The 27,966-nt window shown below is 55.7% G+C and overlaps 2 protein-coding genes across 2 annotated transcripts; one reads left to right on the top strand and one right to left on the bottom strand.

Moving 5' to 3' along the window:
- Positions 1–841: 841 nt before the first annotated feature.
- On the bottom strand, positions 842–11,490 carry EIF3K (eukaryotic translation initiation factor 3 subunit K). Its single transcript, XM_008688673.2, has 8 exons — positions 11,334–11,490; positions 10,349–10,447; positions 9,040–9,139; positions 7,075–7,149; positions 4,531–4,597; positions 4,350–4,427; positions 2,572–2,697; positions 842–910 (listed from the first exon to the last, which is right to left on the bottom strand). The coding sequence occupies exons 1-8, from the start codon at positions 11,390–11,392 to the stop codon at positions 879–881; spliced, it is 636 nt and encodes a 211-aa protein (XP_008686895.2). The 5' UTR covers positions 11,393–11,490; the 3' UTR covers positions 842–878.
- A 1,121-nt stretch (positions 11,491–12,611) lies between these two features.
- Positions 12,612–27,868, top strand: MAP4K1 (mitogen-activated protein kinase kinase kinase kinase 1). Its single transcript, XM_040633936.1, has 31 exons — positions 12,612–12,828; positions 12,999–13,056; positions 13,172–13,262; positions 13,977–14,041; positions 15,584–15,639; positions 15,728–15,775; positions 15,946–15,988; positions 16,081–16,153; positions 16,540–16,671; positions 17,057–17,119; positions 17,222–17,303; positions 17,730–17,846; positions 18,084–18,162; positions 18,711–18,769; positions 18,846–18,889; positions 18,970–19,014; positions 19,761–19,803; positions 20,221–20,383; positions 20,481–20,563; positions 20,924–21,008; positions 21,985–22,061; positions 22,150–22,210; positions 22,977–23,085; positions 23,170–23,228; positions 23,434–23,537; positions 24,084–24,258; positions 24,522–24,584; positions 24,783–24,872; positions 24,955–25,025; positions 25,531–25,586; positions 27,686–27,868. Exons 1-31 carry the CDS (start codon positions 12,730–12,732, stop codon positions 27,753–27,755), a joined length of 2,463 nt encoding a protein of 820 aa, XP_040489870.1. The 5' UTR covers positions 12,612–12,729; the 3' UTR covers positions 27,756–27,868.
- Positions 27,869–27,966: the final 98 nt, after the last annotated feature.

The following is a 27,966-nucleotide window of genomic DNA, read 5'->3' as shown; positions in this document are numbered from 1 at the left end:
TCTGTCAGACTCTGGAATCCCGTGTAAGACAGGGAGAACTACAGCTACAGATCAAGTAACATTAGCTAGAACTCCTGGCTGGTGTGGGCTGAGACTTGGGGATGGGGGTGGGGGTAAGGAACAGCCTAGCTAAACCCCCCAATTTTCTTGTAAAGTCTCGCCAAGCAGAATGGTGAGGACTAGTTCGCAACCTTGGGGACAAGCAATCTTGAGTCTGAAATTAACAATGATCCCTGTTCTAACAGCCAAGAACAGGCTAGGCCCTGATGAGAGACCTTTACTGGCAAGAGCTCATGGAATCCCCCACAACTGATAAGGGTGAGTCATTCTCCCCCTTTCACAGATGAGAAAACTGAGGAACAGAGGCAGAGTCGCCAAGCCAAGGACACACAGCAATGGGATGAGCAGGAGTCAGGACAGGAGGCAGACTGAATCCTCCATCATTCACTCCTCCAGCCTCTGTGGGGCCACTAGTGTGGCCAAAGGGCAAAGGTGGTGCCTCCCCTCACCAGGAACCCACTGCTGTTCACCTAGGTGTTCGAGAAGGCAGAGGAGCAGGGGCCACACCCAGCTGCAGGGCTGGACTCCTACACCCTATTCATTCACATCCGCCTCCTTGCTGACTCATGGCTGCTGGCTCCCTACTGGTGACCCGACAGGTCAGGGAGGTGGGGGTGGAAGGTCAGTTGCTGGGGGGATGGGGCAGGGGAGGAAGTAGGAGGGAGGCCCCAGACAGAAGGGAGGTGGCTCCCCGCCCAGAGTGGGCAGAGGCCTGCTCCCGGGCTCCCTCTGGTGGGCGAGCAGCAGACGCAGGAAGCCAATGAGCGGGAGACAACAGAAATAAGAAGTCAACAAATCTTTATTCGCCGTCTGCTGAGTTACTGGGAGGAGGCCATGATGCTGGACACACCTGTTGGGAAGAGAAGAGGGGAGCGGTCAATACGGCAAGAATGGGAGACCAACCTCCAGCCACCAGCCAGGGCACCCACAATTCTTTAGGGGTGGCAGATCAGAAACCTCTTCTAGGGGGCGCCTGGGTGGCACAGCGGTTAAGCGTCTGCCTTCGGCTCAGGGTGTTCCCTCTCTCGCTGGCTGTCTCTATCTCTGTCAAATAAATAAATAAAATCTTAAAAAAAAAAAAAAAAAAAAAGAAACCTCTTCTAGGCCCTCATCACCTTCACAAAGACAGTTGTGGGTTGTTTTTTTTTTTTTTTTTAAGTAATCTCTGTGCCCAACATGGGGCTTGAACTCAAGACCCCCAAGAATAAGAGTCGCACGCTCTACTGACTGAGCCAGCCGGGTGCCTCACAAAGGCAGTACGGGGCAGTAGTTAAGAATCTCAACTCCGGAGCAAGGAGACCTGTGTCCCAATCACAGCTCCGCCTCTTACTAGGTGGGTGACCTCAGGCACGTTCATGAACACCAGCTTCCCCACCTGCAGGAAGCATCGACCCCACACGGTCCTAGGACTACATGACACGCTCAGTACAAGGCCCCGCACCAAGAGTCCTTGGCTCTTCTCACCGCCGTCACAGCTACATTTTCTACGTGCCACCTGCAAGACACTCCAAGCCCCAGACCTGCACCTCCTCACCGGAGAGCCGTTTGCTGCGGTGACTTCTCACCAAGAACCCCAACTCAGGGGGCAACGTCATTTAAAGTGAGGTCCCACTAAGTCCTGATCCTCCACGTAGCACCAGATGAGCTGGTTTGTAGCCAGAAGCCACGCTGTACCAATTCTTATCTTTAAAACCCCAGAATCAGACACAAGAGACAGGGGAGGAGACCCAGGATACAAGGGAGCTGCTGATCCCCAGCCCCGGGTTCTCGCTCACTCTACGACACATGCACCGTACGCAGGTGAGAGTGCTGACCGCACAGCTGTTCCGCTCCCTTCCCAGCTGTGGGACTGCTATGCGTGCGACAGTGCTGAGGACTGTGTTCCACACAGACAGTCTCACTCTGCCCTCACGTCTCCACAACATACGTATTAGGATATTGTACCGTAATTTACAGTAACAGCCCCTACTGTAAGGGGTTCATGTGAAGACCAAACGACTTCATTATCCCAAGGAACTAGACAGTATTTGTCATAATGACTGCTGCTGGGATCCTCACTTTTTGGATGAGAAAACTGAGGCACAGAGAGGTAAAATCACTGGCCCCAAGTGGCACAGCTAAGAAACCGAGAACTGAGATCCCCGCCCTGCTATCCGCTCCAGAACCCACGCTTTCTGGTGTTCCGCTGTGTTTCTGCAGATGCCAGGGCCGAGGCGCCATCCCCAACGACAGCCAGCCAACAGGCCAGAGCCCCCAGAACCAGCAAGGAGGTGGACACACCCTGCCAGGCCCGTCCAACCCCAGGGCGTCCCAGGGAAGGACACCCGCCATCCCCCCGCCATTCACCCCTCAGTAGGAAGCCCCGCGAGAGAAGTCAGTGGACTCTGGCAGAGGCGAAGTTCCTGGCCTTGAAGCAGACCACAGCTACCCAAGTCCTTTGGAGCCCCAGCCCCGGTCTGTCGAAGGGCAGCTCCTTAGACCCACAGCCCGCGGCCTCGGACCACCACTCACTGTCAAAGTCGATCTTCTCCACGATGTTCTTGGGCTTGATGCTCTCTTCCTGGCTACAGATGAAGATCTGGCCCGACTCATCGGCGCTCCAGCCATACTTGCTCATCCACACCTTTAGCTGGCTGTCTGCAGGTGACACAGGCCGTGCGGGGGCTCCGTCACCCCGCTCCCCCAGGACCGCAGCCAAGGCCAGGGCGCCCTCCCTGCCTGACTGCCTCAGGGGCCACCAGTATCTCCTGCAGCCCCGCTTGCGTTTCTACGGTTCATTCTCCAAATGGCAGCCAAAGGGAGCCTGTCGACTTTCCCATCATAACATCACAGGGCCTGTCTCCCCTTCTTTTCATCTCTACCCCTTTTCTCCCCCAGCGCAAATCTCAAGTTTCCAACAACAGTGTGTGCTTCCTTCTCTGCTTTTCCACATAACTCGGAAATGGTTTTAAAATTTTGTCCTCACCATCACAAACCATAAGCCCAGAGCCTAAGCTGCGAATTTCTTTGCAGGCCCTTTTTGCTCTTAAAAAAACCCGCCGGTGAGCACCTATGGCCGGAAACGGTCCTGCTACTTGAACTAAGTCTTTTGTGGGACTATTAGCGATCTGATAAATTCATCTGCTTCTCTTTCGATTTTAAGTCTCAGGATTGTTTGTTCCCTTCTGACTTAATGTCACTTTTAAACATATAAAACAACTACCTGACGTAAAGCACTTAGTACAGGCTGACACAAAGCGGCCAATGAAAGTTTGCTTCTGCTAAAAAACTGAACACGCACGCACACACACTCACACGCGCTACCAGATCAAAAGGCAAAACTACCTAAATAAGGTACTCAGCCAAATGTCACCCCCAACCCACCACTCTCCCTCCCTGTGCTCACCCCCCACCAAGCAAGGAGTGACCATTTTCCTTTTCTTTTTCTTGCTGTGTTTCTTTTTGCAAAAAATGAGCAAATACACAAACATGTTTTCCTTCCTTCTTTCCTCTTTCTTTCTGGAAGGATCTTTTAGTTTTATTTCTTTATCTAAGCAGGCTCCATACCCAGCATGGAGCCCAACGCGGGGCCTGAACTCATGACCCTGAGATCAAGAGCCAGATACTTAATTGACTGAGCTACCCAGAAGCCCCTGGAAAGATCTTTTAAAAACACAAATCTGATCATGTCCCTCCTTGCTCAGAAGCCTCCTCTGGCTCCAGCTCACTCAGGACAAAGGACTAAGTCCTCAGGAGGCCCCAAGGTATCTAAAGATGTCCCTCCCACCACTTCTCTGCCCTCGGCTCTGCCCCTCTCTCACTGTGCTCCCACCAGGTACCCCGGCTGCTCTATGAACAAGACAGACACACGCCTGCCTCAGCATCCTCTGGTCTCCTCGGCCTTCAGGCCGCCCGCCTCTTTCCACCGAGGCACTAGTCACCCGAGCCCGGTGAGCTGTCTTGCATGAGTTCACCCTAGACTTGGACATCTCTTTTTGTTATCCGTTTTGCTACCTCCGAGAGAACAAATCTGAGCCATTCTGTTCCATTCACTGCTGTATCCCCAGGGCCCAGAACAGTCTGGTACTGAAAGGCATTCAAATGACTTATGCAGAATAAAATAAACAAATGCCACAGGATCTCCCCCAAGTTATACCAGTTCCTTACTCTCTCCATGACGAGCTAGGCTGGACCTTCAACAGCGACTTGCTGAGGCAGGGATGGGTCCATCTGAGTTGCTGGCCAAGGCCCGAGGCCCCTGACCACCCCCAACCTCCTCCATCGGCACCACGGACCCAGAGAGGACTTACCCGTCAGATCCCCGAGCATCTCGGCCAACAGCCAGCGATCAATATGCTGATAAGTGATGCCCACGACGTGGCAGATAACTGCAGAGATACGGAACGAAGACGGTAAAGGGCCACCCCTGGGACCTTGCTGCCACTCCCTACCCCTTCCCCCTGGGAAGCCCAGGCACCAAGAGGGACTTACATTTTCGGACAGAGTCTTCAAAGCCAGTTATACCTTCCAGGAGGTCCATGTTTTCATCCAGGGCTTGCTGTGAGGACAATGATAATGTTCACACCAATGTGAGTAACCTCAAGAATATTACTATTAATGAAATTAGCAACAGAAGCTACCACTTGGGCACATGTCCACATGCCAACTTTCTTCTCTGTACAACCCTGGAAATAAATCATTATTTTCTGCCCATTTCTGGAGATGAAAAAACCAAGGCTCAGAGCAGCTAAGTGACTTGCCCCAAATCGCAGAGCTGGGGATTGAATCAGGCAGGCATAAACCACAGACCCAAAGAGGGAACAGAGACAGATTAGCTAACTGCACTCGCCCACCTCCTCCTGCTCCTGTCTTACTCAGAAAAAAGGCCAAGTGTCCTACTACGGCCCACAAGGCCCCAAAGGCTCTGCCTGTCATGTCCTCCCCCTCAGCTCTTTGCTCCAGCAACAGGGGCCTCCTCGCTGCTCCTCAGACACACCCACACCCGCCCACCTTAAGGTCTTTGTGCTGGCTGGTGCTGGGTCTCGAACTCTCCTTTGCCATGGCTAGCCTACGCCCTTCAGGCTTCTGTTCAAAAGTCACCCTCCCAGCAAGGGCTCCCTCCAACGTTAGTGCGGGAAACGAGGAACCCACAAGGACAATGGAGAGGATCAGTGAGACGGGAGAATATACAGGAGAGTAACCGTCCCAGGAGCCAAACGATAAAAGGATTTGAAGGAGCAGTGTGTGGTCCCCCATCAGAGGTGGCCGGCAGGGCAGACAACATGGGTTTCATAGCGCGTGCGTGCATGCACGTGCATACGTGTGGGAGAGTGGGCGCTAGGAAGCTGGTCACAAAAGCCTGAATGGAATGAACGCAGTGGCTTCAAGTGAGCAGGGAGAGGAAGACAGACTGAGCACAGGCAACCAGGCCCATGAGCGGGGTAACCAACAATCCCACTCCGTCTGACACGGAGGGGTTTCCTGGGATGCAAGACTTTCTGCTCCACGGAGAACAGAGAAAGCGGGCAAGAGGCAGATGTGGTAGGGAACGTGGAAGTTCAGGGAGAGTTCTCTTCTTTAGGCGAGAATGAACTACAGGGTGGACATGGTCTCTGGTGACCATGGGAAGGTCACCAGACAACCAGGGAAGGCCAGGCTTGCTGCTACAAGAGAGGAGGGAGCAGCACTGAGGGGGTGAGAAGGGAACAGTCCACCAGCCGAGGGGTGGCCTGAGCCGGGAGGAGGGACGTTTCACCCACTGAAACAGAAAAGTGTTCGGTCAGCTGACAGCAAATGTCAAGGCTGAGGGTAGTAATGCGTGGGAGCTCTGCTTTGGCTGCTTGATTTTCCCACAAGGTGGAGGAGCACAACTTGCAATAAGAAGGGAGGGAGGAGAGGGGATGAGAGGGCGTGAAGAGCTGGGAGTGGGCAGTGAGGCCCTGGGCTGGGAGGGGATGAGCACCACAGCTCTGACGGGCCTTCTGCCAGCCTCTCATATGGTCTCTGATGCAGACTTCCGCTGATGGAGGAAGCGCAGCGGAGGACCGGGTTGCTGGTCAGGCCCAAGAATGCCAGGCTGCAGACCTCTCAGAGGTGAGCTGGGAAGCCAGGAGGAAGTGGTCAGGGGGTAGAAATGTCTGACATTCACGGGCAGAGAAGGTAGCAATTACTGCTGAAGGCAGGTACTACTGGGCGTCAGAAACACCTGGAATAATTTCTTCAGATCCCAAAGCCTGGACCACACTGAGACCGATCAGATCAGACTCTGACGGCCCGAGTCAAGGATCGATACGTACGTATGTATATATTTTATATTATATGTATATCATACATACATATAAATATAAACATATACACAAGTATACACATGTATGTGTGTATACACACACACACACACACACATAGTTTTTTTTAAACTCCTCGGGGGTCCAATGCACTGAGAGCTGATCTAGGGCCTGACTGGGAGAGAGGGGCCGAGATCACATGGAGGACAAGAGATGGAGGAACCCCAAGGTCGGGGTGGTGGAAAGATCACTGATCTGGCTTTGCGAGCACCTAAGAATGACAGGAGTAGTGGCGAGTGGCAGTGAACAGGAGCTGTGATTCATGAGAGGAGGAGCGGTTATCAGGGGAGCTGACACCAACAAAGTGGGGAGGGAAGTGCCAACGCCTGAGCCTCGGGACTGAGGGGTTTCGGGGGGAGAGGGACGGGTCTGGGAACGATGGTGAGAAGGACGCTTGGCAGAAGTGGAGGGTGGGGTTCCAGTTTGAGCAAGAAAGGGAGGGAGCGTCCAGAGGATGGAGGACTTTGGCAGAAGGACGGACGCGGGTGCGTGCACACGTGCCCAGCCTGGGGGCACAAGGGACAACGTGGGCGTCCTGGCTCAGTGTGAGGGTGACGAGTCACCCCCGCCAAGCTCCGAGCACGGATCGCCCACAGTTATGCAAGCAGACAGCAAGTGCGAGTGGTTGTTCCTTCCAGCAGTCCAGCCCAGCGCGGCCCAGGCGCCCACCCTGGCCCCGGAGCCAAGTTACCCAGAAGGCCTGGAAGTGGCAGGTCTCCAGCAGGTCTCCGAGGTATAAAATCTGTCGGATCGGCCGCTCTTCTTGCTGAGAGGAGAAAGCGTTAAGGGAAAACAGCCTTGAGCCCCAGGCCACCTCTCCCTGTTCACCTTCTGTTCACCGCAGCACGGCTGGTAAAGATGACAGGTGATCCAGCGATGGACATATGAAACCAAACACTGGCCCGTCCACACACTGGGATCGATTCAACTCTTAGGGAACCGATGTGGAGACGCGACAGCACGAGGGATGCAAAGAGGCAAGATGCAGACCAACATGCGTAAGAGGCCGCGAGCAGGGTGGGGGGCTGGCATGTGTGTGGGGACACACACATGTGTCCATGAACACACACATGTACTCGCGCGTCTCTAGCGTATCTCTGGACAGGTACCCAAGAACGGCAAACTACCGTTGCCTCCTGGCACGGGGTGCTGTGGCTGTGGGACAGGGGAGGAAGCCTGGTCTTTTTCCACTGTATGCTTTCTGTACTTTTTTTTTTATTTAAGATTTTATTTATTTATGTGACAGAGAGCCAGCGAGAGAGGGAACACAGCAGGGAGTGGGAGAGGAAGAAGCAGGCTCCCAGCGGAGTTGCCCGATGTGGGACTTGATCCCGGAACGCTGGGATCATGCCCTGAGCCGAAGGCAGACACTTAACGACTGCGCCACCCAGGCACCCTTGCTTTTTGTCCTTTTAACAGCATGCTGTATGCCTTTTTTTTTTTTTTTTTTTCTGAAAAGCCACCAGGGGCGCCTGGGTGGCTCAGTCATTGAGTGTCCGCCTTCGGCTCAGGTCATGATCCTGGAGTCCTGGGATTGAGCCCCGCATCGGGCTCCCTGCTCAGCAGGAAGCCTGCTTCTCCCTCTCACACTCCCCCTGCTTGTGTTCCCTCTCTTGCTATGTCTCTCTCTGTCGAATAAATAAATAAAATCTTAAAAAAAAAAATGCCATCAGAACAGACCCCTGGGGAAGGTGGACAATCTCTCAGAAGGCAGGCACTCCCATGGACACACTTGGCAGAGCGGGTTCAACGCGCAAGCCCCCGTTTCTCAGCTCAGCTGCTGACGGGCAGGTTAAGTGTGACAGCCTCAGGACTGTAGTGCCAGAAGCACAGGGCCCGGCACGGATGGGGGACTCCGCCAAGCTTGTCAAGTGATTCAAGGGCACAGGGAGGCTCCCCTGGCCAAGTGGTGGACCTGTCACAAAAAAGCAGGCCAGAGCAAAGCAATGGGGGTGGGGGAAGGCAGTTTATTTTCAGTCAACACTTATTCACCGACAGCCAGCGCCGTGCCAGATTCCAAAGACAAACAGAATGAGGTTCAGCTGATGCTCCAGCTCTTCCTGGCTCCTGCCTCTTGCCTGGTGGCCTTCACTCAGCTACAACCCTCATGGGAATCCTCCTAAAGCCTAAATCTACCCATCTCACTCTGCGGTTCTGAAACCTTCTAGGGCTTCCCAGCGCCCTTCTGAATCTGACCAGATTGCATTTTGAAATCTGTGGCGAGGCTGCGCCAAACTTCCTCTCCTGCCTCTGAAAGAGCACCGACCTCTTTTTCCTCTGGGCCTCCTTACGTACTGTTCCCTCCACCGGGATCACCCTTCCTTAACACTTCATTTAGTTCATCTTTTAGACATTTCCACCTCTAAGAAGCCCTCCAGGCAGGGTCAGCTGCCTCCTCTGGCCTCTCTAAACCCTAAGCCCAGACGACTGCAGGCTGTCACTGACAGAGGACCTCTCTCCCCCGCTTCGCAGTGAGTTCTGGGAGGGCAGGGACCAGGCCTGTCCCAGCCACCCAAATGTCCCACCCAGCAGCGCACCAAGCCCAGAGCAGGCGCTCGGAGTTTGTGGCTGAACTCGCAGACCACCGCCGCAGCACTTCATCTACCTTGCCCCCGGCCCCTCCCCCGCACGCCGCGCCCGGACGCTGGAAGGATACGTGCGCCTGATCGATCATGCACTTGCACAGTGTGAAGTCCGTGTGGGGCAGGTTGGTGAGGGTGACCGTGGTTTGAAAGAAGGCTGGGTTGAACTGGTACCTGAGAAGGGGAACAAGAGGCAGAGCCACAGCGGCCTCTTCAGGTTCCCGGGCCTCGCCAGATGCCCAGTGCTGTGGCCCAGCGCTCAGCAGCTGGACATGCCTGGGCTCCAATCCCAATCCCAGCGCTCTGGCTCTGCGACCTGCTTTCCTGTTCTGTAGATGGGGACGGTTCACCCTGCCAACCACACCGTAAGCCAGACGCTGTTAAGCGCTTCACAAATAAACGAATACGTTAAGCATAGTCTGGAGTCGTGGTTGAGGCTCCGCAGGCAGACTGTTTGGGTTCAAACTTCCCTCAGAAGTGACCCTGGACTACCTCTTTGAAATTCTCTGTGCATCAGTCCCCTCCCTCGAAAGACAGGATGACAACAACCCTATCTACTTCACAAAGACAACACACCATCTGCGCTAACGCATGTAAAGCTTACAGCACAGCAGCTACCGCGCGACGAGCGCTAAGCAGCAATCACGCCGGTAACAATCTAAACAACCCCACAAATACAAGTGTCCTCTCTGTTTTACAGACATCAAAACTGAGACGATATATAAAAACGACAACCGACAGCGCGTCAATACAGCACTGTGGGGACAGAACGCAAAGGCCCATCAACAGGAGGACGGGTCATTAAGACAGTCATTAAGACAGCCGCACAGGGAAGCACTACACAAGAATGATAACTGCAGCCGCAGGAAAAAGGGATCGATCTCACAAAGCCGCTGCTAAGTGGAAGGTGCCAGATGCAGAAAAGCTCATGAGGCAGGACTACATCTGTGTCAAGTTCAACGCGGCAAACCCGAGCCAAGCTCATCAGGATGCATGTGTGTGTGGTAAACTCACATAAAGCCAGATCATGAGAGCCTAAGAGTGGTTACCAGGGCGGGGGTGAGGTGGCTGGCACGAAGCATGCGAGGCAAAGGGCCTGGGGCCCTGACAACGCTTAACTTTGCCATAAGCATGGTGAGTACGTGGGTTTTCACTAGTACTTATTTAGCTACGTCTTTGTGTTTTGTAACAACCCATACAGGTGACCCGTGATTAATTTTTAAAAACCATCTCTCCTCCTACCCCGACTCAAACGGCTTCCTAGCCCACACACCAAGAGAAGCCACATCCTGAAGACTACCCCCAACTCCAGCCTCATCCAATGTTGACAGTGGCCCCCTGCTAGCTGCTGGCCCGGAGGTGGGGACGGAGGCAGACACTCACAGCTTCAGGACAGCCAGGTTGGCTTCTAGATCATAGGCATTCTCCTTGGCCTGTGTCTCCACATACCGCTCCAGGGTGGCCAGATTCTCAGGATTGTACCTACAGAAGAATCAAGACGGGTGAGCAGAGAGGAAACAGGAGCTGAGGCCAGTCACTTTATGGGGTGGGGGGAGAAGGGTGCTGTTAACCTGCTCCTCCTTCCCTTCCTTCCCTTCCTCTAACTCTGGCACTGGCCACTTACTCTACTAAAGTCTTCAATCAGCTCTATATAACCTTAGTAACATTTAACCACATTACAGACCTAAGCCTAAGCTCTGAACCCCATCAGAGCCCTGGGTCTTTTCTAGGATGTCCCCCCCACCCTCTCAGCCAATCAGTCACTGCAACCTGTACACCTGGCCTCCAGGACATCTTTGCCACTCACCGCGCCCCTCTGCCCCCACCTGGTTTAGCCCCATCCTCTCCTGCTTAGCTTCCCCCATCCCAGCCCTGACTACTTCTGGCTATCACCGCCTGTTGTCCGGTTTGTCTGGACTCTGAACTGGGAACACCATGGAAGCATGGCCTGAGACTGTCGTGGTCACCTCTGGTCCCCAGCACCGCCCAGCGCTAACAGATTTCAATGCCGTGTGTTGAATGAACGGCATGAGAGGAAAAGAAAAAAGAGATGAAGAGGCACTGACACACACTGTGAGAGGCTGAGGAGCGCAGTCACAGGAAACTGAGGGGCTGTGAAAGGGAAAGCTGAGCAGCAGACAGGAGACCTTAAAGCAATTAAAAAGGGAGAGCACTGCGAGGTGGACAGGTCTGTCTCCTGCCCGTAGACCCCTGCAGTGCCGTTCCCCTTAAACACGTCCTCCTCCAGGAGGAGCGGGAAAGCTTACCCCCGGGCAAGTCCAGGATCCTGACCACCCCTAGCGGTCTCTAGAAAATCCCCTCCACCCAGCCGCTTGGCCGGAAACGCTCCCTCCGATCGGGCTCAGACCTGTCGATACCCTTGAGCAACTTGCCCACGTTCGCTCTCATCTGCTCAAACATCGCCATGACGAATGTCGCCTCCCACGCCCGGGCCGCAGCAGAAGACCCAGCCGGTGCGCAGTCCTCCAGGACCGGAAGAGGAAGAGGTGATTGAAACGGAAACTACGTTGTTGTCTTCTCCGCAGCGCACGCGGCGACCGCCACGTGACTTTCTTCCCGGCGGGCGCAGTTGGCGCGTGCGCATACGCTCTCCCCGAGCTGAACTAACGGCGTGAGAAAAGGCTTGATCTAGTCCAGTACGCAGGCGCCGTCTCGGGCGAGGAGGCGGGGCGAAGCTTTTCCCGGGCCCCACGCACCGCGCTCTAGCCCCCCGGAACGCGCGCGCGCCAAGGGGACGGTTCTCTATCGGCGTCGTGTTGTGCGGGGTCATGAACTCACAAAACTGTTGGAGTGCGACCAGTATCCCTTCCTTTGGGCCCCGGCCAGATTCCCTAGGGAGGTGCTCTTTGAGGTCCCCTTTGCCCCAGGCCTCGGCCTCTGAAGCAGGATCCTGAGCTCTGGGGTCCTGAACCTCGTCCCCACGCTCCTCCCCAGCTCCAGGAGTAGGGACCCGTAGAGCTCTGACGCTCTGCCTGGCAGGGGCGGGCTGGGCTGAAGGGCTCCTGGACCCTGCCGGATGGCGCTCAGGCCCCTTTAGGCTCCAGTCTCGCGGGAGAAGGCGAGTGCCCCGTGTGCGCCGTCCTGAATTATATGTGTACAGATTCTGCACACTTGAGGCGTGAATGCACAAGCATGTGTCGTATGCGTGGAGGTATGCGCTCTGGGTGCATCCACGTGTGTGCACACGGGTATCCGGGCGTGTGTACGTCTGCTGGTCTGCGCGCAGTGGGTACATAGGTGGGTACTGCTAAGTGCATATATGTACCCCGGGGACCAGGCATGTTCAGTGCACGACCACTCCTGTGCAGGCCTACCATCTCCATCTCCGGATGGTGGCCAAACCCTCAAGCGCTCAGCAGAGTTTCAACTGTGGTTTTTAGCCACCGCCCAGAATGCGGGAGGGGGTGCCAGGGACCCCCCCGCCCCCCCCCCCCAGATCACAAGATAGTTTGCATCTGGTTTACATTCAGCCCTGGGCCCTGGAGGTGGGGGGGGGCTCCCCTGGGTCCCAAGGCAAGCTGCCCCTCACAGGCTCTCAGGGCCCAGGGGACAGGGGGTGGAGCCGGCTGCACAGCCCTGTGCTGGGGCAGGAAGCGAGAGTGGGGAGGGGGGAGGCCACAGCCGGTGGAGGCAAGGCAAGGCGGGTGTAGGGCGCAGGACGTGTGGGGAGGGAGGGAGGTGCCACACTCGAGCCCTGAGGCCCTGCTGGCCCCTGGGCGCAGGCCCAGCTCCAGCCCCCAGGGATGGAGCTCGTGGACCCCGACATCTTTAACAGGGACCCCCGGGATCACTATGACCTGCTGCAGCGGCTGGGTGGCGGCACCTATGGAGAAGTCTTCAAGGTGAGGACACCCCTCCTTCTCCATCACCCTCAGACCAGCGAGCCTTTGGGATGAGGCCCAAGAAGGGAAGGGGATGAGAGAGGGTCCCAGTCCTTGGCTTTGGCTCAGGGATGCTGAGGAGGACCTCAGGCGAATGGAGCCGGCCTGACTGCCAACTTCCCCTTTACAAGGCTCGCGACAAGGTGACGGGGGACCTGGTGGCAGTGAAGATGGTGAAGACGGAGCCTGGTGAGGACACAGGAGCTCCCTCTCCACACCCCCACCCCTCCTCTTGGGACGCCGGGATCGCCTCCCCCATGCTCCCTGCCCACAGCGGCCTCTTCTTTCCTGTTCCTCCTCACAGACGACGATGTTTCCACACTTCAGAAGGAAATCCTCATCTTGAAAACTTGCCGGCATGCCAACATCGTGGCCTACCATGGGAGTTATCTCTGGTGATGAGCCTCAAACCTGCCCTGGGACTCTGCCCAGCCCCTACCCCCGAACCCCCATTCCCAACCTCCAATCCTGGACCCCCACTTTAAACGCCCCCCCCCACTTGATCCCCAGTCTGAAGTCCCACTTTTGTGACCAGAGTATTCTCTGATGTAATCTGCAGTCCAGGACTCCCATTTCTGAGCAGGGATCCCCAAAAGCGATCCCTTTGGTAGTAACCAACCCTGAAAGCCAGTCCCCTAAAACTAATCTTTCGTCATCCTGCCCTTCAGGTCCCCCAGTTCCATTTTCTGTTCCTTTAATTCCCTAAATCCCTGGACTCCTAAATTAATATCCCAGATGCCCCAGTAATGACCTCTGTCCCCCCAGACCTGGCACCCTGGGCCCCTTGTTACCCCCCTAAACCTGCCCAACCTGGGAGATATCTGCCCTGTCTTCTGGGTTAGCGACCAGAGGTCGGAGTCCTCCTGGGGTAGGAGTGCAAAGACCTGGGTTCGAGTCCAGTTGACCCTGAACATACGTTTCCTCTCTGAGCCTCAACTTCCCCACCTGTAAAATGGAAGTGGGATGATCTCACTCTGGTGGGCAAGGGGAGGTGGATGACAGCTGTTACATTAAAGTTCTCGTGGAGCTGGGAGAAGACAGGCAGTGAGCCGGGGCTGTCCCACAGGTGATGATTTATTACTGCTGATGTTACTACTCTTGAATTGTAGGCTTCAGAAGTTCTGGATATGCATGGAATTCTGTGGGGCTGGTTCTCTCCAGGACATCTACCAAGGTGAGAGGAAGGGCAAGGGGGATCCAGGGAGCACCCCCTCCTCCACCGTCCCTCCTGTGTCTCTGGGGTTGTGTCTTCTGGGACCGTCTTCCTGGCCCACATTTCCTGCAAGGAGCCCCACTTGGGGCCCAGGCCTGGCCTGGTTGGTGCTGGGAATACTGTGGTGACCCAGCGGGCCCGGGCCCTTCCCTCCCACACTTGATGGTCCAGCCTCAATCTCTCTGCATGCAGTCATCCCCTCCATTTTCCCCTCCCATCTTCCTCTGTCTGCATTTTCTCACCAATGTGTCTGTTCAGGTGTTTGAGTATTTCTGCACTTTTGGCCCATAACCAGGTCCATGTTTTCATTGACTGAGTGAATGAATTCCTGACTCTCTCCCTCTCTCTGTCTCTCTCTCTCAGCCTGCTTCTTGCTCTTTTGGAAAATTTGAGGGTGGGGATGGGGTGGGCCTCTGATACCTGTCAGGTTCTTCTCATGGCCACCTCTGTCTTGGGCCTTCTATCTCCGTGAACCCAAGATCTCAAATGTCAGACAAGGAAAAAATTCCAGATTAAGTCGCCAGGGGGGAAACTGAGGCCCTCAGAGAGGAAGTGGCTCATCCAGCCGGTCTGCCAGACCTGGTGTCTGACCCCTTCTCTCTGTCTGTTGTCTCTCTATCGTTCCCTCTCCCCCTCTGTGTCTCTCTCTTAATCTCTCAGTTTGTCTTTCTTCGTGCTTTTGGGTCTCAATTTGAATCTGTTCCCGTTTCTCTGTCTTTCTGTTTCTTTCTCATTATCTGTGTGTGTGTCGGTGTCCGTGTCCCTCTGCTTTTCCTCATTTTGCAAACTCCCATCACCCCCTGCTCAGAACACTCCCATGACTTCCATTTCCCTCCAAAGGGAAGCCCGAGCTCCCCAGTGTGACCCCCACCTGCACCCAAGCTGCCAGACTTCACCTCCTACCACTTTTTTCCCCCAACCCCAGTCTGCTCCACCCACTCTGCTGCTTTACGAACCCACCAGGCCCTCTCCACCACTGGGCCTTTGCACTAACTCTTCTGTTCCCCTCCGAGCTGGACCGATCACATCTTCGCCCTGCCACCTTGTCAGAGTAGGGTAGACTTCGCCGACCACCCTGTAGAATGTCATACCCCTTCCCACACGTATTTCCTGTTGCTCTTTCTTGCTTTAGTTTTCTTCTTGCTGTTCATTAGCGTCTCCGATGCTGTGCTGTTGTCTTGTTCACTGTCTGTTGCCCTGACTGGAATGTTCTCTCCACAAGGGCAGGGATCTCTGTCTCTTTTGTCCACAGCTGTCTCCCCAGTGCCCACCACAGTGCCTGGCACCCAGTGGACACAGTAAATATCTGTTGACTGAATCTATCTCCTGGCCTCTGGTTCCCTGCGTTGGTCGCTGACCACCCCTCTATCTCCCCCTCCCACTTGTCCCATCTGTTTCCCCCTCCCCATGTGGCACCCTCTCAGCCGGTGTGGGTGAGGGCCAGGGTCTCCTGGGGCCGGGTTTCCTGGTTCCCCCCCAACGCCTCTGCTGTGACCTTTGCAGTGACAGGCGCCCTGTCAGAGCTCCAGATTAGCTATGTCTGTCGGGAAGTGCTCCAGGTGAGGAGACGGGCTGTGCCTGGGTTGGGGCAGGGCCCTGCTTCAGCCCCTGGGCACTCACAGCCCCCATATGCACCCTTCTCCCCAGGGACTTGCCTATCTGCACTCACAGAAGAAGATACACCGGGACATTAAGGTGGTCTAGGGGCAGAAAAGTGGCCTTGTGGGGGGGCCCAAGAGACGGAAGTGGTGTTTGGAGGACTCAGGGTGGTGTTGAGCTATGGGGTTGGGAAGGGTCAGGGGGTGGAGGCAGCGTTGGGCTGGGGGGTGTCTCTGACAGCCTCTAATTTCCCCCTCTCTCCCCAGGGAGCCAACATCCTCATCAATGACGCTGGGGAGGTCAGACTGGGTGAGTGTGGTGGGTGGGGATGGGGAAGGGGACTGGCTGGGGGCCAAAGGAATAGGGACCCCAGGTCACTATGTCTCTCTCTCTGCCTCCAGCTGACTTTGGTATCTCAGCCCAGATTGGGGCCACGCTGGCTCGACGCCTCTCTTTCATTGGGACGCCCTACTGGTGAGGGATGCCTGGCGGGCAGCTGGGGGTGCAGTGGGGAGCGGTGGCCGTCCCCACCTGGATCACTAGGAATCTCCCTCCTGGCTCCTTTCTCTGTGTCTACCTTTCCCTGTTGAACATTCTGCTGACTTGTTGGCTCTCTCTTGAGTTTTCCTTTTGCCTCGGTCTCTTTGTGCTGATGTTTCTTCTGATCGGTCTGTCTCTGTCTCGAACTCCCCGTGCCTGTCTTTATTCCTGTCTCTCTTCGCCTTGACGTTTCTCTCTGCATCTGGCTCTCTCTGTGCCCCACTCTCCTGTCTCTCTCCTGCCCCCCACGCCCATGCCAGGGAGTCACCCCCTTTCCCTCCTGGTGTCACCCCTGGCTCTCTGAGGGTCTCTGCCCCCAGGATGGCTCCAGAAGTGGCGGCCGTGGCCCTGAAGGGGGGATACAACGAGCTGTGTGACATCTGGTCTCTGGGCATCACCGCCATCGAACTAGCCGAGCTGCAACCGCCACTGTTTGACGTGCATCCTCTCCGGTAGGCAGGCCTGACCAGTACCCCCAGTGCCCCGAGCTGGCCCAGACCCGGAGCACCGCCCACCCCCTGCCTACAGGCGACCCCCCAAGGATCCTCTCAACCCAGAAAGCCTTTTCTTCAGCCCTCCACAGCCGGGAACCCCCAACGCAGGGACTCCCTATGTGGAGGCTCCCTTCGTCATGGTTGCCGTAGCTCCGTCACGTGACAAACAGAGTCCCCCGGAACGTGGCATCCCAGCACATTGTCAAACCCAAACCTCATTCTTGTTCTGTCCCTTGTTTTGCTCTCTGCTGACCTCCGTGCTGTTGCGGACCCCTCGAGCCATGAGGTCTGACCCCCCCCCCCTTGGGAGTCTGAACACCGCGTTTTCTCCTTACTCTTCTAGAGTTCTCTTCCTCATGACGAAGAGTGGCTACCAGCCCCCCAGGCTAAAAGAAAAAGGCAAATGGTAGGAGAGGGCGAGGGAGCGGGGAGGGCAGGGCCAGGATTGAGGGTCCGATGGGAGAGTTTCTGGTCTCCTCACCCCAGAACTTGGCTTCTTCCTCCCAAGGTCGGCTGCTTTCCACAACTTTGTCAAAGTCACCCTCACTAAGAACCCCAAGAAACGACCTGGTGCCACCAAGATGCTCAGTGTAAATATCCCCTTGCTTCCCTGAAGAGCCCTTCCCAAACTCTTACCCCCAGAATTCCCCAGGACCCCCCAAGATCCTCCAAATTGTACCCCAGACCTTTTGCCAAGATACCCTGAGTTGTTACAACTCACAAATTTCCCAGGGTCCCCAGACCCATTCGTGGGTATACTCTGGAATTCCAGGGGAAGCCCAGTCCCCTCTAAGACACCTCTGGAATTCTCCATTTGCCCCTGCTGGGAACTCTAGATTCTTCTAATCCCTTCCAACCCCTTAAAATTCCCCAGTCTCAGTTCCCCAGGGTTCCCTGTCTTCCCTGTCACTTGGCACCTTCCCCACTAGATTCCCATAGATGGGTTCTCAGGCCCCTGTCCCAGCCTCTCCCCCACACCAGCCCTCTGTCCGCTGACCCCCTCCTCCCCTCTCTAGCACCAGCTGGTGTCCCAGCCCAGGCTAAATAGAGGCCTGATCCTAGATCTTCTTGACAAGCTGAGGAATCCAGGGAAGGGGGCCCCTGTGGTGGAGATTGAAGATGAGGAGCCTGAGGTGAGGGCGCCCTGGACAAAGCGGTGGAAACTCCCAGACTTTGCTCAGGCCGCACCCCTGCCCAGAGCGCTTTTCTGCTGCCTCTCTTCAAAGGAAAAAGGGGAGGGGGGAGGCGGGGCTTCTCACAGGGCTGGGGACACAGAGGAGTATGGGAGAGCCAGAGGCTCCCAGCTGGGCCCACAGGGTGGTAGGGGTGCCAGAGGGCCGTGGCCCTGATGCGGCTGCCACTCTGCCCAGGTGCCCCCTGCTGTCCCCCGGCGGATCCGGTCCACCCACCGATCCAGCTCTCTAGGGATCCCAGATGCCGACTGCTGTCGTGAGTAGAGAATCCTTAAGCTTGGGGATCCTTGACCCTATAATAGATCCGAGACCCACGCCACCCCTGTGATTCTGCCAGAGACCCTCAGCACCGTCTGATCTCATGATAGACCCCGCAGACCCTTGTCACTTCCACACAGACCCTCAGAGACCCTCACCACTATCTGACCCTGCGAGAGACTCCAGAAAACCTCATCACCACCTGACCTGTGGAGTGACTGCAGAGACCCCCCCCACTTCTTTGAACTGCAGACAGACCCCATGAGACTTCCCATAACACCAGGACCCCCAAAGAGACCTCCAAAATCTTTGTCACATCCCCAATACCCAAATGGACCCTGAAAACAAATGCTCTATAACTTTGAGCCCCCACCTCCCTGGTCCCAAACCCTGACCCCCCAAATGAGACCCCTGGAAACCAAGACCCTTCCCCCTATGGGACAGCTCCGGTCCTAAGATCCTGACCCCGAACCTCCCCCACCCCAAATTCTCCTTTTTTCCCAGATCCATCTCCTCAGCTCACTGTGTTATCCTCCCCCCTTCCAGGGCGGCACATGGAGTTCCGGAAGCTCAGAGCGATGGAGTCCAGACCCATACCCCACACGGTGAGACGCCTCCCCCTGCTCACCTCGGATGCCCTCCCCTCCCCCTAGGCACCGCTGACCCTTGACTATCCCACAGGCCCACTTACAGCCCCCTGGAGACTTCAGGAGCAGCAGTCCTAGGTCAGGGACCCTCAGCACGGAGGGGAGGGGGCTGGGACATGTGGGGGAGTCGCCTGAGGGTCATGCCTGTCACTCCTCAGGAGGCACCTGTCGGAGTCTGACGATGACTATGACGACGTGGACATGTAAGAGAGGCGTGGCCCCAGCCCCACTGGCCCTCAGCCACCCCACCTTCCTACAACCGCAGTCTCCCTTCCATTCCGACCCCAGCCTCAGTCCCTACTTGCCTTCCGCCACTCATCCCATACCCCTGACTAGACCCTTAATACCGCCTCCCCCCACCCGTTCCTCCACCTTCCTTTACCCCTTCTCTGACCCAAGCCCACTGCCCCCACCCCTGCCACCAAAGCCAACCTCTGGCTCCACCCGACCCTCCACCTTGTCCTGGCCCCCAGCTCCCAGATGTTGCTCCAACCCCCAGCCTTCCGCTGCAGCCCTAACCCTCAGAGCCCAGCCTTCATCTGCATCTCCCCTGCCCCAGAACTTGCCCCACACCAGACCCTCGGCCCAAGACCCCACCTCAGCCCCAACAGTCAGCCTCAGCCCCCACCCGTCCCTTCTGCGCATCTCGGCTGCGGTGGGCTCACCAGCAGCACCCAGCCCCAAGAGAGGACCTGCCCCCCAGGAGCTCACGTGCTCGGCATCACTAGGTGGCCGCGAAGATTCCAGTTGGATGCACTGTCCACACGTGACATCCGGCATTGCTGCTGCCAGCATCGTCATGCCTCTGAGGGCTTGACTCCTCAGCTCCAGCCCAGACCCAGTCACGCCCGGCCCTCATGACCTCAGACCTCCAGTCCCAAACCACCCCATCTGCCCTCAGTCCTTGTGATGGTCACCCCCGCCTACTCACCCCATCTTTGTGTTCCAGCCCCACCCCTGCCGAGGACACACCCCCTCCACTGCCTCCCAAGGTAAGTAAGGCCCTGGGCCCACTGGAGCTGGGGGCTGGGCCAGGAGGCCAGGGTCCTTAGATGCTGGGATACCGGGCGCTCTAAGGCTGGAGTCTGGGAGACTGGGTGGTGAGCACATTGGGATCTGGAAGCAGCATCCTTGAACCTAGGGGTGGCATTCAAAGTATTTAGCCAGATGGGCACTGGTCCTGGGAACCCTCAGCATGAAGCTCTCCATCATCAACCCTATAGTTGCTGGAGTGTGTTGATGACGGGTGGGGAGGTCAGGGTTGATGCCTGGGATGGTAGCAGGACACTGTGAGGAGGGTCAGAGCCATGACCAGCGTCAGTTCTGGTGGAGGCAGGGCTGGGATTGCAGGGCGCCCTCCCTCTGAGATCATCTAATGTGCTTCCCACGCTCCTCCTCCATTTCCATAGCCCAAGTTCCGTTCTCCATCAGACGAGGGGCCCGGGGGCACTGGGGATGAGGGACAGCTGAGCCCAGGGGTGCTGGTCCGGTGTGCCAGTGGGCCTCCCCCCCGAACCCCCCATCTTGGGCCTCCCCTGGCCAGCCGCAGCCCCCACCTAACTGCCCATTCAGGTAACGGGGCAGGCTGGGGCAGGAGGTGATCAGGGGTGTGGGTTGGGCAAGGGAGGGGGGGCCTTTGGGGGCTGATTTTTCCCCCATCCTGTCTCAGAACCCTCACTCTGGAACCCAACCCCCCGGGAGCCCGATCAGCCCCCATTGTTACCCCCCAAGAAGGAAAAGATGAAGAGAAAGGTGAGCCTGGCTGTGCTGACGACTCACAGCCCCGATGCGCCCGGGATGCCTGGGACGGGCTGTGGGGGCGGGCAGAGTGATCATGACGAGAGGGGGCGTTTGGGGAGCGGAGCCTCTGCGCCAGGCACTGACCTCATGTCTGTGTGGTGTGAGCCTTCACGGATGCAGGTAGAGGTCCCAGAGAGAGACATTATCCGCCATTTCACAGATGGGGAAACAGAGGCAGAGGTGATAAACGTTTGAGGAGGCAGAGGTGGGATTTGAATGCCGACACTCTTGGGTCAGAGTCTTCACCACTGCCCCTTCCTGTCCCCTCCTTCCTTTTTCTGGATCTGCTGCTCTGCCCCCGTGGCCGCCTAGGGATGTGCCCTTCTCGTGAAGTTGTTCAACGGCTGCCCCCTCCGAATCCACAGCACCGCTGCCTGGACACACCCCTCCACCAAGGGTGGGCTCTCAGAGTGGCTCAGAGAGCAAGGGGGGATGGGGAGGGGCCTTAATGGCGGCACAGAGGCAGGAACAGGGGAGGGTCTCAATAGCATGGGGAGGGGCAGAGCTGAGGCAGGACCAGAGCCCAGGGTTACAGCTGGGGTTTGGGGATCAAAGATGGGTAGAGTGAAGATGGGTTTGAGGGTGAAAACTAGGAAAATAAGAGTTCAGGGGCCAGGAATGTCAGATATAACAGAAAAGTCTGAGTCTGGGGTCTAAGATGGGGGACAGTTGGACCCCATTAACCTTAGTGGGAGGATAATGGTAAAGAGGCGGGGATCAGCATTTTGGGGTTGGGAGTTTTGGGGATGGGAATGCAGAAAGCAAGAGTTTGGGGATGAAGGATATGGAGACAAGGTCAGTGAGGGGTAAATGTTAAAGAAGCAGCATTAGGGGCACCTGGCTGGCTCCCTTGCGTGCGACCCTTGATCTCAGGATTGTAAATTCAAGCCCCATGTTAGGTATAGAGACTACTTAAAATTGAATCTTTTAAAAAAATTACCAAAACTTATTAAAAAAAAAAAACCAGCATCAGAATTTGAGGGGGACACACTGGACAGAAAAAGCCACATTTCCCAAGTTTAAGGATCAGTGCTGAGACAAGATTAGCATTTGGGGACCAGAACTGGGAAGACAGAAGGACAGAACTGGGAGGGCTATTTGGGGAAGCATGACTAATGTTGGGGTCAAAAGTGAGGGGGGGGTCAGGATTTGCAGGCTTTGTGAGCCCCAGCATGAGGGTAGGTGAGAATGAGACCAGCTCAGGGGACTGGGTTAGGGTTTGAGTTCACATTTGGGGAAACAGAGGCTGGGAGTGTCAGCACGGAGGGTCAGGGCTGGGGGACAGACTACCAGTGTTTGGGGTCAGACAGGTGGGGTCTGGGAGCCCCCACAGGGTGAGGTGGGTCCCAGTGTCCTTGTGTCTGTCCCCACAGACCAGCACCTGCTCCTGGGGGCAGAGGAAGGCATTTTCATCTTGAACCGAAATGACCAGGAGGCCACGCTGGAGATGGTGAGCACAGAGCCCGGGGGCCAAGGGCAGGGGGCTGGAGTCGGGGGTTGCTGGGTCTTACGGGAGCCATCTCCCCTGTTCTCTGCAGCTCTTTCCCAGCCGGACTACCTGGGTGTACTCCATCAACAACGTCCTCATGTCTCTCTCAGGTCTGCCTGTGGGTTGGGTGGGAGGAGTGGGGTCAGAAGTGAAGGGGTTGAGAGGGAGTTCGGAGGTAGATGGACACAGCTGGAAAAACTACGCTCCCCTTCACAGAGCCCGCAGTTAAAATCCCAGCCGCTTTTTCACTGGGGGACTTGCTCCCTGAGCCTCAGTTTCCCTACCCGTGAAATGGGGTTCACAGTAGTTCACCTCAAGTCCACTTTGAGGTGAGGTCTACAGGGAGTCTTTACATTTCCTTGATGTTCAGATGCCGGTTAGAACTTATTCCACACTTTACTAAAACTGAGTGAGTGAGGAGCTCTAGCTTAAAATTTTGTGTTACTGTTCGACATTTTGTGTAAAAGAATTTCTCATCTATGGGGAAAGTCCAAGCCAAATAGGCTGCATGAGTTAGTTAATATCACATCTGTGACAACGCACTTTAGGAGAATTTCTAGAGCGGTTTTCTCTTAAACTTAGTAATGTGTGTAACTTCATCTGACTGGTTAAGAGTCCATAGGTTCTCATGTGGCCGCAAGCGCAGGAGGATAGGGAACGTACTTCTCTTACTCGTTGTTCACCGGAGCCTAGCACAGTGCCTGGCCTACGGTGCACATTTAAAATATGTTGAGTGAACAAGGAATAAATAAAAGTACTTGAGACTTGGAGCCTTGGGAGTTTCAGAGGGATGGGGCCAAGTGAAGGGACGGGGAAAGGTGGGAGTGTCTGGTGTCCTATAACTGCCTGCTTCTCCCCTACACACACACACTGCAGGGAAGACCCCCCACCTGTATTCTCATAGCATCCTGGGCCTGCTGGAACGGAAGGAGGCCAGAGCGGGGAGCCCCATCGCCCACATTAGCCCCCATCGGCTACTGGCAAGGTACCAGCCCCCAGTGGCACCACAAACCCCTGGGGTCCCCCCTTCCTGCCGTCCCTCCGCATTTACGCCTGCTTTCTTCTGCAGGAAGAACATGGTCTCCACCAAGATCCAGGACACCAAAGGGTGCCGAGCTTGCTGCGTGGGTGAGAGAGAATCCCAACTGGGTGGACCTGAAAGGGGGTGTGTGCTAGTCCAGGGGCGGGGCTTGGGCTACATCTACCCTACCCGAGAGGGTTGCAGAGTTAAGGCAGGCTGTCCAGAGTCCGGGGAAAGATGTGTGCCCTTTGGGGGGGGGGAGGGGAGGGGAAGAGAGGATTGACCCTAACCTATCCCTACCCACCTCCACAGCGGAGGGTGCGAGCTCGGGGGGCCCGTTCCTGTGCGGGGCATTGGAGACGTCCGTGGTCCTGCTTCAGTGGTACCAGCCCATGAACAAGTTCCTGCTGGTCCGGGTAGGGGCCCTGCAGAGGCTGGGGACTCTGTGAGGTTCAGTGGCTAGGGCCTTCCACTCGTTCTGCTTCTGCGGGGAGCTTCGCGAAGCCCTCTTCCACCCGAGGCCCCGCCCACCTGCGGTAGACGCCGGAGGCTCCCCTCCGGAGGGCTTCCTGATCCTTAAGCTCCGCCTCTCACCCAGACTAATTATGTTTCAGGCCCTATGTCCCACCCCCCGGGGCTCCAAGGAGACCCCCCCTCAGATCCTTTGAGTCTAAGGAGCCTTGGCTGCCTTCGAGGTTACGCCCCTCCGGGGGCCCCGCCTTTCGGTCATGAAGGCGGCACGACCCAAACAGAAGCCACGCCAACTCTAAGGCCACATCTGTCCATTTCTAAGGAGGCATCACCTCACTCCTCTGGGCTCTCACCCCCTGAAGTTTCTGGACGGCATCCCTCCAAACCGAGGGCCCCGGAAATACTTGGGAAGCCCCCTGCTGGCTCTCCTCCCAGGCCCCGCCCACGCCTCCTCTGAGTCCGCCCCCCCCCCCGCCCCGTGCCCCCTGCAGCAGGTGCTGTTCCCGCTACCGACGCCCCTTCCAGTGTTCGCGCTACTCACCGGGCCGGGCTCCGAGCTGCCCGCCGTCTGCATCGGCGTGAGCCCGGGGCAGCCGGCGAAGTCGGTGCTCTTCCACACCGTGCGCTTCGGCGCGCTGTCCTGCTGGCTGGGCGAGATGAGCACAGGTGAGTGGGGCGGGCTCGCTGGGGGCGGGGCTGCTGGGAGGGGTGGGGCTCGGTGCTTTAGCCGTGAGGTGTGATTGGGAAAGGGGTTGAACCTGGGGCCGGGGGAAGAGAGGTGGCCTTGGATACAACTGGTGAGCCTGAGGACCCGTCCGGCCGCGGTGATGGGCGGGGCTTAGCCTGCTGGCTTGGGAATCGAGGGGGTGCCCAGCGGAGGAAGGCAGAACTCGGCGGAATTGGTTTTTGAACCTCTTCCCGTCAAACAGAGCACAGGGGACCGGTACAGGTGACCCAGGTAGAGGAAGACAAGGTGATGGTGTTGATGGACGGTAAGGATCTTCCTCCCTCTCTTTCCTCCACTATTCCTGGATCTCCGCCTCGCAGACCCTGGGCTTCTCAGAAATGCTGAACCCCTCCAGGCCTGGCCTGCGTCCTGCTTTGCTTCTCAATAAATTTATCGTCCAGTTCCCTCAGCAGTCCCTCCTGGCGAGCCTCGCTCTTAAAACACTCTCTCTGCCCTCTTCTAGGGTCCCTGAAGCTGGTGACCCCGGAGGGAGCCCCAGTCCGGGGGCTTCGAACTCCGGAGATCCCCATGACTGAAGCGGTGGAAGCCGTGGGTAGGTGCAGGGATGGGAGGGCCTCCAGCTCAGAGTGGAGGCTCTCTGATACCCAAGGGTAACGGGCACCGCTTTCCTCCAGCTATGGTCGGGGGTCGGCTCCAGGCCTTTTGGAAGCATGGAGTGCAGGTGTGGGCTCCCGGCTCAGACCAGGTAAGCGTCTCCATCTGATCTCCATGTGAATTAATAGCAAGAGATTCTGCTTCGCTCTGAGCCTCAGTCTCCAACTATAAAATGGGGGTCACTAGAGAGAGATGTGAGTGGTTAAGAGCATGAACAGACTGCCTGGGTTGGAATCCGGTTGAATGACCTTAAGCAAATGACTTCACCCTCCCATGCCTTACTCTCCTCATCTGGAAAATGGAGCCAAAAATGGTCCTTAGCTCATAGAACACTATGTGTCAGACGCTGTCTGGACGTGTGCGTATCTTATTTAATCTTCACGATCACCAATCAGGAAGGTTCTGTGATTTCGCAGGTTGGTAATCTGAGGCAGAGAGGTAAGGTAACTTGCTTGGGGTCACACAGCTGGTGAATGGTGTTAGCAAGAATGGTTATTTCTGGACCTAAGACTAGAAGTTCAGAGACACCCCCCCCATTCTCTTTAAGGGAGAGGGGAAGAGTCTTCTAGACACTGACACACACACCTTTCCCCCAGCTGTTGCAGGAGCTGAGAGACCCCACCCTCACCTTCCGTCTGCTTGGCTCCCCCAGGTATGGATTTGGGGATGGGGGCGTAGAACCTGGGAGGGGGCTTCTGCTGTGGAGAGCTGTCTTGAGATGTCTGCAGCCACCTGTGTCTTTGGCCTGGACATCCTCTCTCTTGGTTTCCCTGCTTCTGTCTCTGCCCCTTATAGTCCATTCCCCACATAGCAGCCGAGGGGACATTTTTGTTTCATTTTTTATTTTCAATGTTTATTTTCCATAACTTTAGACTCCCAGAGAAGTTGCAAAAATAAATTTAAAAATTAATCTTGAATTTTTGTCTCCCCGTCATCCATCCAGATTCCCCAGATGTTAACTTTTTGTTGTTTTTGGGGGGTTTTGGTGTGTTTTGTTTTTACCACATTTGCTTTATCTTCCTCTTTCATATGTATATACTTTTTTTCTGACTATTTGGGTGTGAATTGTTTCCTAAATCAAAACAAAGACCTACTCGTGCAGACCACAGTGCAGCCGTCAAACTTCAGAAAACAGCACCAAGACATCACTACCTTCTAATCCACACACCCGTTCAAGTCTCACCAGTTGGCCCATGATACTTTTTAAAAAAGATGTTATTTATTTGAGGGAGAGGGAGAGAGAGAGAGAGCACGAGTGGGGTGAGGGACAGAGGGAGAAGCAGTCTCCTTGCTGAACGGGAGCCCGACTTGGAGCTCCATCCCAGGACTCCTGGAATTAACCAAAAAATAATACTTTTTTTTCTGGCCCAGGATGATTGGGGGAGGGAGTGCATGTAGAAATCAGGTTTCTTTCATCTTTAGCCTAGGACAACTCTTCAGGCTTTCTTTGTTTTTCAGGACCTTGATACTTTTGAAGAGTACAGGAAGGTGGTTTTCCAGAATGTCCTTCTGTCGGGTTTGAGGTTTCTAGGTTAAGCAGTTTGAGCTGGAATACACAGAAGTGATGGCATGTGTTTCTCAGAGCATCCTATCAGGAGGCACATGTCACTTTGGCCCACTACGGGTGATGTTAACTTCGAGCCTTTGGGTAGGGTGGAGTCAGCCGGGTTTCTCTGCTGTAAAGTTACTTTTTGTATTAATAAGTATCTTTTGGGGTGATTTGTTGAGAGTGTGTCTATATACTGTTTCTCATCAGACTTTCACCCACTGGTTTTAGCATCTATTGACGATTTCTGCCTGAATATATTATGAGGATAGTTACTAAATGGTGAATTTCTACTTTTTGCCCTTATTACTTGGTGTGCTACTGTGGGGAGGATCTGTCCCGTGTGTGTGTGTGTGTGTGTGTGTGTGTGTGTGTGTGTGTTTCAGCACAGTCTTGTGGATTTCCATTTTATTCTGGGGGGTTATATTACTATCATTATTTACATTGAAGCACAAGAACACATTTAACCAGTAAGAGCCCCTTAAGGATCTTGCATGACCTTTTGACATGCCAGAGAGGCCTTTTAAAATCTAAGTCCCATTGCGTCACTCCCCCCCCCCCCCATTTAAAACTCCTGTGGCCTCAAGATAAATACCCAGTCCTGGCCACAGCTCACAAGACTTTGACTTCTGCAGCCAAGTCCTGAGCTCTCTCCCACCTCAAGGCCTTTGCCCAGGCTGTTCTCTGCCCAGAACATCCTTGCCTGACCTTTCACCAAGTTCCCTCATAAATCATTTTAAGGCTCCACCATCTATTCTTTTTTTTTTTTTTAAGATTTTATTTATTTATTTGAGAGAGAGAGAGAGAGAACGAGCAGTAGGGAGGGGCAGAGGGAGAAAGAGAGAGAGATGCTGACTCCCGGATGAACAGGAAGCCCGATGCGGGGCTCGATCCCAGAACCCGGACATCATGCCCGGAGCCGAAGGCAGGCGCTGAACCGACTGAGCCACCCGGGTGCCCCTCCACCATCTATTCTTTGGGCCACCTTGGCTGACCCTTTGGGATAGGTTTCCATGCTGTTTTGCACTCCTGTAATCCACTGACTCCTGGTGGTCTCCCGTTCTGGATTGAGCCCCCCGAGGGCAGAGACCATGTTGTGGTCGCAGCGATAGCCCAGCGCGGTGCTGCCACACCTCCATTAACTCCTTTGCGGATGAATGGATGAACAAATCAATGAATGACTGACTTCTCTCCTCCTTCCCCAGGCCTGTGGTGGTGGAGACACGCCCAGCAGATGATCCTACTGCCCCCAGCAACCTCTACATCCAGGAATGAGTCCCTGGGGGGGGGGGGTTGTTGGGAACCAGTCCCTGCACCCCCGTCCCCAACGGACATACATTAGAGGTCATGACATGCACTTGTCTCCCAATAAACATGACTCCAACCTCTGCTGTCATCTTGTTCTTCTGGAGGGGAAAGGGGAGGGAAAATTCCTGGGTGCCCACCCCCGGACCCCCTCCCTCATGTCAAGAACCCAACACAATGA

This window comes from Ursus maritimus, unplaced genomic scaffold (assembly GCF_017311325.1).
Source record: "Ursus maritimus isolate PB19 unplaced genomic scaffold, ASM1731132v1 scaffold_19, whole genome shotgun sequence".
Classification (NCBI taxonomy): domain Eukaryota; kingdom Metazoa; phylum Chordata; class Mammalia; order Carnivora; family Ursidae; genus Ursus; species Ursus maritimus.
Note: the sequence above shows the minus strand (reverse complement) of the source record. Positions and strands in the feature narration are given on the sequence as shown.